Source organism: Sapajus apella, unplaced genomic scaffold, assembly GCF_009761245.1.
Source record: "Sapajus apella isolate SASKATOON/1434 unplaced genomic scaffold, GSC_monkey_1.0 scaffold2, whole genome shotgun sequence".
NCBI lineage: Eukaryota > Metazoa > Chordata > Mammalia > Primates > Cebidae > Sapajus > Sapajus apella.
The window spans coordinates 63,468,281-63,485,999 of NW_022436942.1; the positions used below are offsets into that span (position 1 = coordinate 63,468,281).

General features: G+C 43.6%; 1 protein-coding gene across 2 annotated transcripts in view; it reads right to left on the reverse strand.

Moving 5' to 3' along the window:
- The window catches only part of APPL2 (adaptor protein, phosphotyrosine interacting with PH domain and leucine zipper 2), a 62,051-nt gene extending 50,476 nt beyond the window's left edge, over positions 1-11,575 (reverse strand). For both annotated transcript variants that reach the window (XM_032300027.1, XM_032300023.1), the window contains exons 1-2: positions 11,269-11,575; positions 2,720-2,818 (exon numbers count right to left, since the gene is read on the reverse strand). In XM_032300027.1, coding sequence (XP_032155918.1) covers positions 2,720-2,818; positions 11,269-11,322 — 153 coding nt within the window. In that variant the 5' untranslated portion in view covers positions 11,323-11,575. The remainder of the gene's footprint in view (positions 1-2,719; positions 2,819-11,268) is intronic.
- Positions 11,576-17,719: the final 6,144 nt, after the last annotated feature.

Sequence of the window (17,719 nt, forward strand, 5' to 3'; positions counted from 1 at the left end):
TTCTTAAATGTAGAATATTTAGGGAAAAATAAAAAACATACAATATCAATAAACAGGACTTCAAATAAAAAACTGATCAAGTTCTCATGTCTCTAAATTCTGATTGTCTTAACAAAACACATAAAATCACAGATTAGCACATAATTCTTCTGGTCATTAAGACTAGTTCTAGCTACTCAGAAGGCTAAGGCAGATCACTTGAGGCCAGGAGTTTGAGACAAGCCTGGGCAACATAGTGAGGCCGTATCTCTATCAAAAATTAAAAAGAAAAAAAATTAGCTGGGTGTGGTGGTATGCACCTGTATTCCTACGTAGGAGGCTGAGGCAGGAGCATTACTTGAGTCCAGGAGTCAGGGGCTACAGTGAGCTATGATCATGCCACTGTACTCCATCCTGGGCGACAGAGTAAGACCCTATCTCTGAAAATTAAAAAAAAAAACAAAAAAAACAAACTAGTTCTTTTTTTAATATTTACAAAATTTTTTTGTAGAGACAGGGCCTCACTATACTGACTAGGCTGGTCTCAAACTCCTGGCCTCAAACAGTCCTCCTGTCTTGGCCTCTCAAGTGCTGGGATTACAGGCTGGCCCAAAGCTAGTTTTAATGAATAAGTTACACTTATACATTACTGTGTAGTTTGCCTATCTAGATCTCCAGCTCCTATACTCTGGATCTGAACTTTCGACAAGATCTCTTTACCGACTACGATGTCCCACAGCCTCCTCCGAATCAGTGTTTCCACTGAGAATTACAGTTGGGCATCCTCATAACAGATAGGCACTCACAGGCATGCACACACACTCCACTCACACACACCACCCTGCTCCTCTTCCTGTGTTCTCCCACCTATCCACCCTGCCGTTCCAGCTGAATACCTGAACATCATTCTTGATTCATCCTTTACCATCTGACCCCTTCACACCCCATCAATCACTAATCCACCTCCTAAATACCTCTCAAGTACAGCTGCTTCTTTCCATTTCTACTGCCACCTCCCCCATGCTTAGGAGTGAAGAGTCTGAGCTTGGCTCCAGCTGATTGACTCTGCCATGAATTAAATGGGTGCACCTGGACAAGTTACTCAACCTCAGAACCCTTAAGTCTCCCGACCAGTACAATAGGCATAATAATAATAATAATAATACCCACCTCAGAGTTGTTAGGGGAATTGAAATAAAACAACATACTTTGGGAGGCCGAGGCGGGTGGATCACGAGGTCAAGAGATCGAGACCATCCTGGTCAACATGGTGAAACCCCGTGTCTACTAAAAATACAAAAAATTAGCTGGGCATGGTGGCGCATGCCTGTAATCCCAGCTACTCAGGAGGCTGAGGCAGGAGAATTGCCTGAACCCAGGGGGCGAAGGTTGCGGTGAGCCGAGGTCGTGCCATTGCACTCCAGCCTGGGCAACAAGAGCGAGACTCCGTCTCAAAAAAAAAAAAAAAAAAAAAGAATCAAGAAGAATCAACATAAAAGCCCCTGGAACTTCCTGGATGCTGTTAAGTATTCAATAAATCTCAACCCTCACAATCACCTTTCTTTTGGGTGCCCAGCACAACCCCACGAGGTTAGGTGGCCCTCCTCTCTGAGCCCCTTTCTGGTGATTGCTTTGTCTGCCTCCCAACCCACTGTAAGCTACCCAATGGCAAGGACTGAGTCTTACTCCCATATAATGGGAGACGACTAATAAAGCAATGAGCAGTAATATGAGTAGTGGAGCTATTATAAGAAATGACTATATATGATTAGTAAGAGCTACGTATCACTGAATGTAGTATAGGTTAAGTATTCTGCGTCTACAATGCTTGGGACCAGGAAGATTTAGGATTTTTTTCAGATTCTGAAATATTTGCTGTATCAGTCAAGCATCCCGAATCCAAAACTCCAAAATGCTCCAACGAGCACTTCCTTTGTGTGTCATCTCAGCACTCAAAAAGTTACAGATTTTGGAGAATTCTGGATTTTGGATTTTAAAATTGGGGATGTCCAATCTATATTTTTAAATGGATCATTAATGAGAAAAACATTAACACGTAAGATTTAAGTTAGCAAGGAATCAACAATGAAAATGATCGGTTACTATAATATTGTGATGTGTTCAATGCTTTATAACATAAAGCATTTTATTTTTAAGTAACTCATAAATCTTCTCTTAGAAAGCAACATACAAGGGCACTTCTTGACATTAAAAAGATTCACTTTTGCAAGTCAGCAATTTATTTTCCATGGTTTTGCAAGCCAGAGATATTTGTTCCACAAAACAAAGAAGCCACCCGACAGTTTCAGAACTGTGACTCGAGTCTATTCAGAGGAAGCAGTTTGAAAAAACATCTCTACCCTCCCACACTGACATCTAAGACTGCCCATTTATGAAAAAGACAAAGAGTATGCCTCAAAATACTGGATCCACTCATTCACAAGTAGGAAGAAGAGACTCAAATATTTCCCATTGGGTTGAATTTCAAAAAAAAAAAAAAATAGAAGCAATTATGTGGTCAGTCTCTAACGATTCTAATTACAGAAAAATCACTCTTACGCAATGAGAACAGAACGCCCTTAGTTTTTTGAGGTGAAAAGTAGTGAGAAAACAATTCTGATTTTGTTTCGAAATTTTCAGTGATGTTTTTCAGACTCAAATTTCTCAACCTCTGAGTGAAGTTCAGGATGAAGGGAGAGAATGCCTACTCTTGGGATCCAGGTGAGGGGTGGTGGCATACCTGGGCTCCATAGACGCGCTGCATCGCCTGGAGCAGCTGGTTCGTATAATCTGTGAGGGTGCCAGCATCTTCTTCAAACACGCTCAGTAAAGAGCGAGTCTGGAACAGAAGGAGAAAAAAGGTCAATTTTATTTCAAAGTGGAAAAGTTACAAAGGAGGAGGAAGATCCACACACAAGCACATGTAGAAACCAAAATGGTGGGGAAAAGGAAGGTACCTGTTGGTTCTCTTGAGTTCTTTTATTGACAATACCAGTACAATTTGGTTTGGAACTCACTTTCTAATCCTTTAGACTATAGTGCCAGGGCACTGAAGCCAGAAACGAAAAGGCAATTTCTAAAAGATTACGATTGAAGAGCTATAATCTGTTCTGACTTTAGCCCCTACATAAGCACCAGTAAAATCCATCCAATAAACAAAGTGTTTAAAAGGGCAGCCTCTCCTTTCAGGTTCATAAGATAAACACAGGTCAGGCTTATCTGTGTTCCTGGGGTGTGGTCAACTAGCACTGCTGTAGTGTGATCATCCCAGCAGGAACCAGCAGTCTGGTTTTCCGTAATCTTGGATGTCTTGCAGGAGCGCAAGTGTGTGTCATTCTTTCCTCTTATGGTAATACAATTTCCTTTTTTCTTTTTTTTCTTTTTTTTGAGACAGAGTTTTGCTCTCGTTGCCCAGGCTGGAGTACAACAGCACAATCTCGGCTCACTGCAATTTCTGCCTCCCCAGTTCAAGAGATTCTTCTGCCTCAGCCTCCTGAGTAGCTAGGATCACAGGCACCTGCCACCACACTTGGCTAATTTTTTGTATTTTTAGTAGAGACAGGTTTTCACCATGTTGGTCAGGCTGGTCTCAAACTCCTGACCTCAGGTGATCCACCCACCTCAGCCTCTCAAAGTGCTGGGATTACAGGGAGGAGCCACCGTGCCTGGCCTGCTTGTTTTTAATTATATTTCATTCAACCAATTTTCAAACTCACAGCCAGAAAACTTCACATTCCTTGGGCCGACCAGCAGCAGCTCTGGGCATAAAACTCAAATAGCAACTTAACAAGAATGCTAGTTTACTGTTTTGAGGAAGACAAACTCCTCAGTGCTCTGAGAGCAGCCAAGCAAAGTCCTGAGCTGAAAGGTATTTCCTATCCTTTTCATACACAGCGCTTAGAACACAGAAAGCACTAAAGAAATATTTACATACTGGATGGTGTACGAACAAGAATCAAGGTGCACAGAGACAGATCTACTCTAGGGATTTTTGTTAATGTGTCCAGCACGGTGGGAATTTAAAATACTATGTTAGCAATAATTGGATCTCAACTTCAAAATATAACCTATTAGGCATAGGATGGAGAATGAATTTCAGGAATGCCTTTGAGGTGATATCAAAGCACTTCACCAAAAACAACTCACTAAGGCTCATTTTCTTTTCCTCACATATTTCAGGTAAGACAAGAGTAACTGACCCCAAAGCACCTTCAAAAAACCAGAATGGGAACCTACGCATTGGGATGATTACCTCCCACCATCATGCTCTGTAGGGCTGTTGGGCCCCACAGGGTCGTGGGGTGTCCCTTATGCTGTGCTGAGGTGCAGGGTCCAAGAAGTAAAGAGACAGGACACTGAAGAACTGGTGAAGAGCAGCTGGACTCGGGAGGCCATGCAACCTGTGAGTGGAGATCAACGAGGGCCCCAAATGCCCAGAAGCATCTGTATTTATTAGGTACAAGCAGGGGGCAGGGTCGTGAGTAAGGTCATCATCTATTGGCTTAGTGATAGGGCATACATCATCAATCACGTGAGTCACAAGTGAGGGGGCCACCCCATTATGCCACCTGGGCAGAGAGGTGGGCCGTGCACAGGGGATCGTGCCATGCACAGTAGTAGAGGGTCGTGTACAGAAAAGGGGCCCACCCCATTAGGTCACCAAGGCAAGGAGGTGGGCTGTATGCAACAGGTGTTGTGCGCAACACTTCTTATCTGGGGGTTGGAGACTTCCAAGGATTTCTAATAGAAGGATACTGTAAGCCAATGCAGTGGGGGCTGACATTGTGTTCTTCTCTTAAGATATTTATGGGAGGATGATTTGAGCTAGCAAAGAAGTGAGGAAAAGACCGACAGGGTGTACAGCCGCCGTGACTGGTCACACCAGAGGGGTTCTTCTCCTTCGGTTACTTCCAGGATCTCAGGCCTGAGACCTACTTTCCACAGGAACTGGATGCAAGGTACTACAACTCCTTTATCAGGAAGAGAGGCTCTTGCTCCAAGCCTGCCATACAGCGTATGCCCTTTCAAGGCAGGGATGCCACCGCCCGGGTCTTTGGTTCTTGTCCTGGTCTGGCTGTTTTCCCATGCACTGCTTCTGTTCTGTGACTGCTCTAGGCATTCCTCCTACTACAAACTACTATGTGGTTAATAAGGAAGGATTATATAAATCAGCACTAAATGTGTCAGTACAGCTCAGACTACAATACCTATATGATTATATAGAAAGATTATATAGAAATAAGTATGTTAGATATAAATATTAAGCATGATTATATAAGCTAGATATATGTAAGCAGTAAGTTATACTTGAGGCACTAATTCTATATAGTAATATATGACTATATGTAAAGGATTATATAAAGGAAATAGCTGAGTAATAACACTATAAACTAAAATATTCTTCAGGCACTAATTGTGCCTGGGGTCTAGACAGTTCTCCTTCCTCGGTGCCCATGAGGGATGTCACCCATAATGCTCTACTCCCGACTCTGCTCCACAAACTCTGATGCGCTTCATAGCAATGCACGCTTATCCTGCTTTGCCCAGGTCTTCTGGGCTAAAAACACCAAGACTGATATACTGTCTTCAGTACCAGTGCTTAGCCACAGAAGAACCATAGTGCAATGATGAATAAGGAAGCTGTAACAATGTTTAAAAAAGCTCTCAGTGAAAGAAAAACAACATAGAATTCATACAGTGTATGATTTGTGTTACAAGAGCGCTTTGAACTTATAAAAATTTATAACCAGCTGGCAGTGGTAGCTCACACCTGTAATCCCACCACTTTGGGAGGCCGAGGCAGGCAGATTACGAGGTCAGGAGATCGAGACCATCCTGGCTAACATGGTGAAACCTTGTCTCTACTAAAAATACAAAAAAGAATTAGCCGATGTGGTGGCATGTGCCTGTATTCCCAGCTACTTGGGAGGCTGAATCAGGAGAATTGCTTGAACCTGGGAGGTGGAGGTTGCAGTGAGCCAAGATGGTGCTACTACACTCCAGCCTGGGCAACAGAGCAAGACTCCATCTCAAAAAAAAAAAAAAAAAAAATTCATAACCACAATATGAAATATATCAAGACCTGAACAAAGGTTTCCCAAACAACATTTATCAATAATATGCATACGCATTGTGACTTTTTCCTATTTTAGTCTATTCCATTTGTAAACAAAAATTGTAGCTGTGACCCACTGGAATTCATAATCTACTAATGGATGTCAGCCAGTAGGTTAAAAACACTGATTTAAGAGAATGAGAAGGGATATAACTGGATTGTAGCTAGTTTTTTCAAAAATACTACTGATGTCCATTTAGCCAAATCCTGTTTATTGCTTTTTAATACTCTTAGGAATAAAAACAGACTGGAAGAAAAGAGGTAAAAAGGTAAAGAGAGGGCTTGCATAAATATCCTCCACAAAGAGGGTAAAAAGGAAACTAAAACTCCCACTTACTCCATACCACCTATGTGCCAGATGCTGTGCTGGGCACTAAACATCTGTGACTTCATTTAATTCTTCTAGCAACTCTGTGAGGTAGATACCATGGTTCCATTAACTTCATTTTACAAATGATGAAACTGAGTCTCATCAAGGTTAAGAAATGTGTTCAACCTCCCACTGCAGGAATGTGGCAGGGCTGGGATGTAAACCCAGGTCAGGTCGCAGCGCTGAGTCACCAGTAGGGTGGCTCTCAGCAGTGAGTATGTGCTCTCTGGTCCACAGCCTACAGTCCTGACTGCAGGCAGGACAGGGGCAGACTGGGGCTGGATGCTACCACCATGCTCCTACCCACAATACCTACCGGAGAACTACATCATAAGCATCCTTTTTCTTTATTCACCAGACATGTAACTGTGATGCCCATTAGAACTGACAGGAAAACTCTGGTCTTCCCTTTCTAATTTAACTTGGCAGTGATCACCTCTGGAAAAAAGATAACCAGCTACCTTGGACACTGTTTGGCTATCCACATTCACTACACTGTGTCTGCTCAAACTCAGGTTTGGAACGACAGGGATATTCTGAGACATAAAGAAGGAATGAAACCAAGGATAAAGCAGTAGCTCAAAAGCCCACAGAAAGGTCAAAAAGACATGGGTTTAGCTCCCTTATAAAGATAACAAGAGCAATCATGTATGGGTTACTATGGGATGCCGGCATGGAGACACTTTACATATATTATTTATTCTTGCTAACAAGTCAATAGCTACTTTTATTTTTATAAGCTCAGAGGCATACTTGCCAAAGGTAACAGTAACAGATTCAGGAGTTGAATTCCATCCGTTTTCTACTGCACAACACTCTTAAGGGTATGCTTGGCCAGAGAAACAAAACCAAGCACCCTATGGATACAGCCTTGGCTCCCTATCACTCCTTTACCTTAAAGAAACTGGGTCTTACCTAATAAAACACTCCTAGACATTCTTAGAAATAGTGTGTAATTGTGTAATGACCCAATTTTAACAGTGCTATTAAGAAAATTTTCAGGTTATAAGCAAAGTTCTTATCTCCATAATTTGGTGGAGGGAGAGAAATGTCCTAGTGAAAAGAACCAGGATTTTGGGAAGCCAAGACAGGAAGATTGCTTGAGCTCAGGAGTTCAAGACCACTCTGGGCAATATAGCAAGGCTCTGTCTCCACAAAAAATTTAAAAATTAGCCATGTGTGGTGATGCGTGCCTGTAGTCCTAGCTACTCATGGTGATGCATGCCTGTAGTCCTAGCTACTCAGGAGGCTGAGGTGGAAGGATTGCTTGAGCCCAGAAGGCGGGGGGGCTGCAGTGAGCCACGATCATGTCACTGCACCCCAGTCTGGGCAACAGAATGAGACCCTGTCTCAAAAAAAAACAAAAAAACAAACAAAAAAACCAAGTCTATTGAAAGGAAAAATAGGTTATAAACAAAAAGAGAAACAGCACAAAACACGTCCACAATGAAGACATACAAAACCACCAGGTTATGTTTTGAGATAGTTTGTTTGAGGAAAGAAAGGCCTGATTTGGTTGGAGAGGGCTGTTCCCAGCTGGACCACTCAACTGCATAACCTCAGAACTCCATCTTTCACACCTTTGTTTCAGTTACGCCAATTGCAAAAGAAACAAACAAACACAAAGCAAACAACAGCGCGGTTGTCTTCACCTTATCTCAAAAATGTAATACTTACAGGACAAGAGAATAAGCCCCTGAAGAAGTGCAAACTGCAGGAGTTCAAAGCTACATTTGTGTTCCTATCACAGCAGTATTCACACTGTACTGGAAGTGTTGCCTCATTATCTGTCTCTGGAACACACAGTGAACCAGTTGAGAGTAGGCACACGTATTTATCTTCACATTCCCAACAGCCAGTTGTGCCAGGAAAAGAGCAGAGGCTTCTAAACAGCAATGGAGGCAAATATCTTAACCCCTAAAATGTCCTGCTTCTCATATATCAGAGGTAAGCAGAAATAATGCATGTGTATGCACACAGACTAGTTTTACAATACATCGTGCAGCACTGCAAACTAAAAAGGAGTCCATGAATAGATGTGTCTAAGGTCAGTTAACCGCGATTCAGCTCTTCCTGGGTCACCCAGTTCAATTACAAAAGCTTTGGTGTTCATTTAATTAATCCTGTGCAATCACATTACTGAAGCAACTCTGAAAACTACTCTTGGTGAAACTAGAGAAAACACACAATAGACGGTTTCTTCAGATCTTTTCCTTTTAGTCAAACATTTTAGGTCACTGATGACAGAAAAGCCCAGTCCTAGAGAGCTGGGCTAACTTGAACAGTATCCCTAGTACAGGCAAGCTGCCTGGGTTCCAGTCCTGGCTCTGTCACTTTATGGTGTATAATTGTAAGCAAGTTACTTCTCTGCTCCTTAGTTATTTAAATAGAGAATGTACTTTAAGACTATTGGGAGGATTAAGTGAGTTAATGTATGTAAAGCATTTAGAAGAGTCCCTGGCACATAAAATTTACGAGACAGGCATTTGCATTGTTTTTATGCTTTCCATGAAGCATAAACATTCCATGAAGAGGATGGATTAGATCCCTTCCAGTTCCAAGTCTATGAGTCACCTTGGGAGTAAAGCTACATGAGGCACAGGTCACATACAAGACAGTACTGCATAAATATGCTCTGATGATCATTAAAGACCTTCTTAAAGTCAGTTTCCTTTCTGTACAATAGCATCATCAAGAGCCCCCTTCAGGTTGACAGCCAAGTCTCAAAAGCAATGACAAATAAACTTCCTATATTAAAAGGAACTTATTAAATAAGAATGATAATGCTTCTAAACCTCCTCTGCCACATACAAGCTCAAAGTTATACACCATGAAGGCAGCACCTTGAAGATCATCTGCTCCCTTCCTGTCTCTCATTCTGTAGATGTTCTGCATTAGAAAACCGAGCCAGCCACAGGGTGGAGATGAAGAGACTCACTCACATCACATCCTAAGTGAGTGTGAGAGCCAGAATTAGAACCCAGATCTCCTGACTTGCTCTCCAGTCCTACTTCCTCACAGCTGGGCAAATCCTTTAAGCCACTCAGAAAGCGTATATTCCTTTATGTGAGAGCTGGAAATTGAGAATGTGATCTGTTGGTGAGGACAACATGAAGAATCAGTTAGTATAAACTCTGTAACCTGGCTTAGGCATCACCATGTAGGCTGGAAAAGCAGGATATCTCTGTGCACTTGCATTTCCACAACTGCAAGGTAAACAGAGATCCTTGTTCAAAGTGATCATTTAAAATCTCACATTGCTATCTTCAGATACCAAACAGGTAAGAGCATGGACAAAAAACCTTCTACCAAGGGCTTTAGTCTGATTAAAATGCCAGGAGTTGGGGCTGAGTGCAGGGGCTCACACCTGTAATCCCAGCACTTTGGGAGGTCAGGACTTTGAGACCAGCCTGGCCAACATGGTGAAACATCATCTCTACTGAAAATACAAAACTGAGCTGGGTGTGGTGACAGGTGCCTGTAATCCCAGCTGCTCAGGAGGCTGAGGCAGGAGAATCCTTGGAATCGGGAAGGCGGGGGTTACAGTGGGCCAAGATCGTGCCACTGCACTCCAGCCTGGGTGGCAGGGCAAGACACCATCTCAAAAAAAAAAAAAAAAAAAAGACTAGGAGTCTATAGCTATATAAAAGGAGCCTTGAAAAAGTCAGTCCAATAGATGCAAACTTACCAAAAATAAAAAATTAAAAAAAAAAAAATCACAGCTTGCTTACAGTTCCTTACATACCTACACTAGGAGGATCACAAGAAATGAACAAAAGACACCTATGCATACAAGCCCCTTGGACTTATTCTGAACTGTTGATGTAGGTAAGTCCATACAAGGATCATTCTGGGAGGTATTATTCACTCAGAAGAAAAAGGGAAGGAACCCCAAAAGAGAGGAGAAAGTGTGAAAGAAAAACAGGTTAATCTTATTCTAAGTTTTGTTCAAGAGTTGTGACACTAGGAGATAAACGCACTTATTTAAATAACCACGGGATGCTCAACCAGAAGAGTTGGTATGAGGCTAGGGAAATGTTAAATAAAGGAGAACAAAAGACCACTGGGGAAAGGTGTGCTGAATTATGAACCAATGTCGTTCTGCACTCATTTGCTATATTTACACACCAGTTTTCATCTGCAGAGCTCAAAGGACTTGACTCTCATCTCGAGTGTGCTAATGAAGTTCACCTGTGCGACAAATGGGGCAGGTATTGTATTTTTCTCTTCACTAATAGGAAAACGGTGCCACAAGGGGCGGCCTGGTACCGCCTGGAAAGAGACCCAGGCTTTCTGCCTCTCATTCTGGCACTGGTCTCATCACATCATTAGGGGTAGCAGTAATAAGATTGACTCATTCATTGTCTGCTGACAACTTTACAAGTATTTCTCACTGACTTCTCCTAACAACCTAAGGCAGGTACAATTATTATTCCTATTTTACAGATAACAAAACTAAGGCACAATAGGGTAAACCACCTCCTGGGGCACTCAGCTACGAACTCATGGAGTCAAAAGTTTAGCTCTCGCGGCCTCAGTTGCAGCTGAGTTTGGAGGGAGGTGACGACACCAGGACTCGGGCCACGGCGAGCTCTCCCGGGTTCTCCAACTCTGCACCGGCTCGGGACTCAGGGCCCGGCCCGCCACCTCAACAGCCCGAGGGAACCCGTGGGGAGGCACCGTTAAGGGGGCCGGGCGCACTCCCGCGGCTGCCTGGCCGGGGACGCGGCCTCTACCCCGGGGCTGGAGGGGCCTCCTCAGTCTCACCCCGGCGGGCGAGGGGCACCGGAGCGGCGGGAGGTACCTGGGGGCTGTCCTGCAACGCCTCCTCTAGCAGGAGTTTATCCACGGCGGGCATGGTGAGGTGCGTCTGAGCCGAGGGCCGGGCTGGAAGGACAGAGGGCGGGAGATGCAGCAACCGAGAATGCTCCCAGGCTCCGGGCTCAGGCGACGCGGCGGACACTTAGTGCCCGCGGCGGCCCAGCGCGCGTCCACGCCTGGCCAGTGGCCGCTGCCGCCCGCCCGCCGGCCCTCCTCTGGGCCCTCCTCCCGGCCCAGCCCCCAGGCCGAGCCGGATCAACAGGAAGTGTGGCGAGGGCCTGGCCGGGAAACCGGAAATGTGCTGTGCTCTGGTCTGGACACCGGAAATGTGGCACCCGCGCTTCCGCCTGTGTTTGCAGCCTCGCAGGTAGCTGCTGACTCCGGGTTCTGGTCCCGCAGCTGAGCGAACTTTTCCGTTGTTTGTTTTCTGCGCTGAGGGCCCTTCAAGTCAGTGCATATGAAGTCTAAAAGAGGAACTCGAGGGTGGAAAGATAAGGTTTTATCTGCCTGTGGCTACCCAGAAAGTCTTTTGAGTTGAAGGAGTGAACAGATTTTTTTCTTTTTTCTTTTTTTTTTTTGAAACGGAGTCTCGCTGTTGTCGGCCGGGGCTGCAGTGCAAGGGCACAACCTCGGCTCACTGAAACCTCCGCCTCCCAGGTTCCAGCAATTCTCCTGCCTCAGCCTCCCGAATAGCAGAGATTACAGGCGCCTACCACCACGCTCAGCTAATTTTTGTATTTTTTAGTAGAGTCGGGGTTTCACCATGTTGGCTAGGCTGATCTCTAACTCCCAACCTCAGGTGATCCACCTGCCTTGGCCTCCCAAAGTGTTGGGATTACAGGCGTTAGCCACTGCCCCTGGCCGATTTTTTTCTTTTAATGGAAGGAAAAACCTACACTTCCCACACCACTTTTTCTAGACAAATTTCAATGCCCCTGAAACAGCTTTGAGAGCAAAGAGGTTGCCTATCTTACGGAACAAAGAAAAGAAGAGAAAAGCTGGAAACTGACTCGTCTGTGCTAATCAGAAATAACCACTTTGGAAACCACAGCTATCTGATTTGGGCATAATTGGAAGGCATAGATAATCTAGTTTTCAGTGTTGTCGTTTAGAGATAAGAAAATGAGACCCAGAGAAATAAGTGATCTGTCCAGGGTGGGTCAGTAAACGCTAGAGGAAGAAGAGAAGAAAGGTAGTGGGTTGGGGGAAGACTGGCAAGTGGAACTTGACATCTTTTTATACGAAAGGCAAGGGTTTCTGAAGTTGCTTCTTTAGAAATCAGTAAGACTCGTGCAGTAGTACGTATATCACCAAAATCAACAGAGGGGATATGGTAATATACAAATTCTACATTCCACAAAGACCCCTGAGGTATATCAAGACCCAGTCTGCATTACCGAAGGTCTAGTAGCATGCTGCCTGATCACTTGAAAACTGCAACACCATTATTCCCTTGGGCTGGCCAGTGCCAACCTGACCTGAACCGTCTTATGGCCTCCATCTACCATCTTTTCCTCCACAATATTCTTTCTTCCCCATCCTTACTTCCCTCCACCATACTCTGTCTTCCCCATAGGTAGAATCAGGCTCACACCGTCTTTCTTCCTTTTCCTCTATTTTACACCGAGTGCCATTCAGTTCATTTTTACCTCATCCAGTGTCCCAGACTCTTCTCACTAAAATATTCTTCCTCAAGGCCAGATTCATGCTCTTCCTTCATCCTGATTGTGAGAACATACAAGGATAGTATTATACCAAGGGAAAGAAAGTGCACATTTTAATTTGAAATATATACATTAAAAGAAGTGAGTGCCCTCCAGAACCCTTCAAAGGGCTCAGAAACCCCCTTGGGAATCACAGCATTTTTCATGTACTACCTCATCTAATTAAAGTTAGTTTTCTTCAAATACTAGTATTCAAAAATTGTTTAAGCTATGCCATTACTTTTCTGCATTTTATTGCTACATTATGGGCTAAACAGCCTTAGTGGGATTTCTTGGCACTTAAGAACTATTTACAGCATTGTTTCTATGGGAAAACGTATCCCAAATTCAAAACAACTAATTTACAAAACTAGATCTGGAAATATGACACATATGTAAATGGTTTTAGTTTATCTCGTGTTAATTCATCCAGTCATTCATTCACGTAGTAAATATAGACTGCTCAATGTGAAGCACTCTCTCTCACTTGTTTGATTCTCATTTGAATTCTGAAGGCAAATATCCTCTTCTCTGATAATCTGTGAGAAACTACAAAGAGGAATTTTATGTCAACATGAACATTTTAAAATGTTTCATTAAAGAGTATCTGTTCCTATTAAACTATTATGAAGGTGAATTTTAGAAATCCACCCCGCTGTCTCTGAAATCCCTGGACAGCTGTGAAGTTGGTGACAGGAAGTACAAAGATGGGCAGTCTGGAGTTGTTGTGACCTCTGGAGAGAGGATGAATTCTATGGAGCTGTAACCTGTGACCCATTGAAAGCCAGTAGGGAAAAGGACACAGTGAGACACAAAAAATGACCAGGATGGCTAGGTCAGAGAATACCTGGGGCTCCAGGAGTAAGAGAGAAAGGCAGGAGTGAATAAGGCAGCTGTTTTGGGATGATGCTTAGCAAACTGCATGGTAGGGCACATGCATTGAGATTCTCTCCTCTGCCGGTCAAGCCCTATCTCCTGCCTCTTGTCTGACAAACCCAAACACAACCATCAAATTCCAGCTTAATGTGACTTTTTTGATGAAACCTTCATTTACTCCTGTCCTCCCAAGCAAACTACATTTTCCTTTCCTTCAGTGTCCTTCAGTAGCACTTGCCAAGATAATTCTAGAATAACACTTAACCTCTATTTGTTTCCACTTCCAACCTTCCAGCTAGAAAGGGCAGGAACTTTGTCTTATTTATTTCTGTAGTTGGAGTGCCTAGTACATTACCTAGCACAAAAGCAGTTTCTTGATAAATGTTTATTAAAATATGTTATTATAACTTATATGTGATTGATACTCCAGAGTTTAAAAAGTGTTTTCATGAATCTCATTTCATTTGATAGCAAAATGCTGCTTTGCCATTAATCATTTTCTAAGTAGCACCGACTTTGTGTCAGATTCTTCTCTAGAAGCTGAGGATATAGCCTGAAGCAAACAGAAGTCCTTGCCCCAATGGAGTGTATATTCTAATAGAGGAAATAATAAGAAGCAAATACACAAGTTGGTGAGCATATGATAAGATTTAGTAAAGGAATAGAGGATCATGGGAAGCGGAAAGGATTCTTTGAGGTGGGCAATAGTTGAGCGGAGAATTGAATCAGGGAAGCCTAGCCTGAAGGAAAGAACAAGTGTGAGGGCCCTGAGGCGTGCTTACACTTTGTGGAGGAGCAGAAAGGCCAGTGTGGCTAAGTACAGTGAGGCAGGGAAGAATGGGAGGAGATGAGGCTGGAGAGATGCCGAGCACTGGCTCACAGAGGACGCTGAGTCCATGGGAGGGACTTTTGAGTGTTGTTCTTGATATGGCAGGAAGCCACTGTCAATATGAGCAGCTGAATGACAGGGCCTGATGTACATTTTTAAAGAATATCTCTGGGTTCTGAAGAGGCTCTTGCCATCCTTCAAGCAGGAGATTTAGAGGTATAGGTCAAAGTCTAGGGTATGGAAATGGTGGGGGTTAGGTGAAGTCTGAACATATTTTGAAAGTAGAACTGATAAGATATGCTGGATATAGGATGTCAGAGAAAGGGAGAAAGCAATTGGGTAAATGGTCCTATAATTTACTGAGATGGAAAAGCCTGGGGAGAAGCAGGTTGGTGGTGGCGGCAGCATCAATAGTGCAGTTCAGGTTGCTGTGATTGAGACGCCCATTAGACAATCAAGTGGAGGTGTCATGTGGATACTTGTTTATACCACTCTGGAGTTTATAGGGAGACTGGGGCTGAAGGTATAAGTCCAGGAGCTCACCAACATGGGAATGATATTTAAACCAAAAAAGTAGATGAGATTTCTTAGGAATTTGATACAGAGAGGACAGAGGAAAGCTTGGTGGACTGAGCCCCAAGCAAGATCCAGCGGCTGATGGAGTAGGAGGAATATAAGGAGACTAATAGACGACCCTAGAAGCCCTATGAATGGAAAACTCAGAGGCACTACCATCCTAAAAGCCAAGGGACTAAGGCTTTGAAAAATGAATTGATCCACAATGTCAGATGCAGCTAAGAGATCAAGCAAGAATGAAGACCAGAAATTGATCTTTAAATTTGCCAATAGGAAGGTCATTTGGTGAATTTGGTAAGAGACTTTGATAGGAGCAATTTTATTTGAAAGTGAGATGGTGTCTGTTCAAGAGCAACGGAGGGAATACAAACAAAGACAATTCTTTCAAGAGCTTTTTCAATATAGGGGGATGGTTGAAAGGGAAGTAACTGCAGGGGATGACTAAAAAAGGGAGGCTTTTAAGCCTCCCTTAATGTGTAATTTGGATTCCACAGAAAGGAGTGGAATCCAAATTACAAGTGATAGGTTTGGGAGGCTGAGGCAAGTCAATCACTTGAGACCAGGGGTTCAAGATCACCATGGTAAAACCTCGTTTCTCCTGAAAATACAAAAATTAGCCTAGCATGCTGGCTAGCATCTGTAGTCCCAGCTACTCAGGAGGCTGAGGCATGAGACTCACTTGAACCTGGGAGATGGAGTTTGCAGTGAGCCGAGATTGCACCACTGCACTCCAGCGTGGGTGACAGAGCAAGACTCTTAAAAAAAAAACGAAAAAATATCACAAGAGATAGGGATGGTATTAGATAGAAGCAGGGACAGTACGTTCACAGTGATACAGGGACAATAGGTTGATAGATTAAATGGGAGGAATGAAGGCGTTCTATTCTGATTGCTTTTATTTTTCTCAGTGAGATAAGAAGCAAGGCCATCAGCTCAAAGCAATAATGGTCAGATGGTATGGAAGGTTTGAGGAGAGAGGAGAGATGGCATAAAACAGTCATCTTGGGGCACAGGAAGGTGAGGCACAAGTATTAGTATACTCATTTTATAAATGTTACAACTGAGGCTCAAACAAATGATGCAACAGGGCCCGAATTCAAAATGCCAGGGCTCTGCCCACTGCACTCCAAAGAGAAGAAGGAAGCCTGCCCAGTAGGAAGCGTCAGACTACCTGACCCTAGGACTCCTGACCTTTTACCTCCCAGGTGCCTACATAGTGTCTGACTCATAACAAATGCTTTTCAAATGCTTGTTGAATGGCAACATTCAATCCTGTTCTTTCCAGCCAAAACTCTCATGACTCAGGTTCTGTATCACCGACTGTCCTCTCACTTGCTTTACCCCACTGTAGCCAGTCCATGGAAACAGAGAGGAAACTCCGGGCCTCTGAGGAGGTTTGGAGTCCTTCAGGTCTGAGAGATCACCATGGAAAACAGTGAGGGGGAGAAGAAAGCTTGTCAGTTGTCAAGTATTCATCTCATGGTGGGGACTGCCTTTTGACTTTCACTCAGGATACAGATTTGATCCTGCCACTCTTCTAAACTCTTTGGTGAGAATAAGAGGAACAACAATAATTGCAAACAGATACTTCTTGAGTTATTACTATGTGCCAGGTACTATACTAAGGATTTTACCTGCATTATCTCTTAAAATCTTATTCAAAACCTCATTGGTTATTTGCTATTATAATCCCCAGTTTAAAGATGAGGAAACTGAGGCCTAGAAAGCTTAAAGAACTTACCCACCGTTAGCTCATTTCAGAGGTGGGATTCAAACCTGTGGAATATGTGTTCTTACTCCAGCCTCTTCCAACACTTCCTTCAGTGCTTCCCACGACCTACAGTATAATGTCTGCATTCCTTAGCAGGGTACACAAGCCCCTGCTTGATGACTGTGCTGCCAACATCTTCTGCTATGACCTTTTGTACACGTGCCATACAAAGTTCCCTGTAGTCCTTGAAAATGTACTATTTCCCATGTCTGTGTCTTTGCAGAGATTGTTTCCATCAGCCTCTAATGCCCTTCTGCCATGAGCCTCTCAACAAATTCATCTTCTAAAGCTGTGCTTAACTATCACTTCTGTGGTCAATGAAATTCAATTCCATGCATGTTAATAAAGGATGCACTTTGTGCCAAGCACCGAGGTAGGCACTGCAGGTTCAATAATGTAAAAGAAACATGGGCTTCCTGCCCTTCAAGGGAGAGTCCCATCTAATGGACAGATGATTAAAGACAGGAGTGTTCCGGTAGGAGACAACATACAGGATACAGGGAGTACATGGTAAAGGAATCATTGGCTAAGGTCAGCATTCTGGGATGAGTGTCCTGATAGGGGACGCACAGGATGGGAGTGTGTAGAGAAAAGTCACCACTATCTAATCAGTCAGTCTTGCCTGTAGCTGTTGCCATGTTTGTGTGTTTGTGGCCCTGTCTACTGCTTATGATAAGAT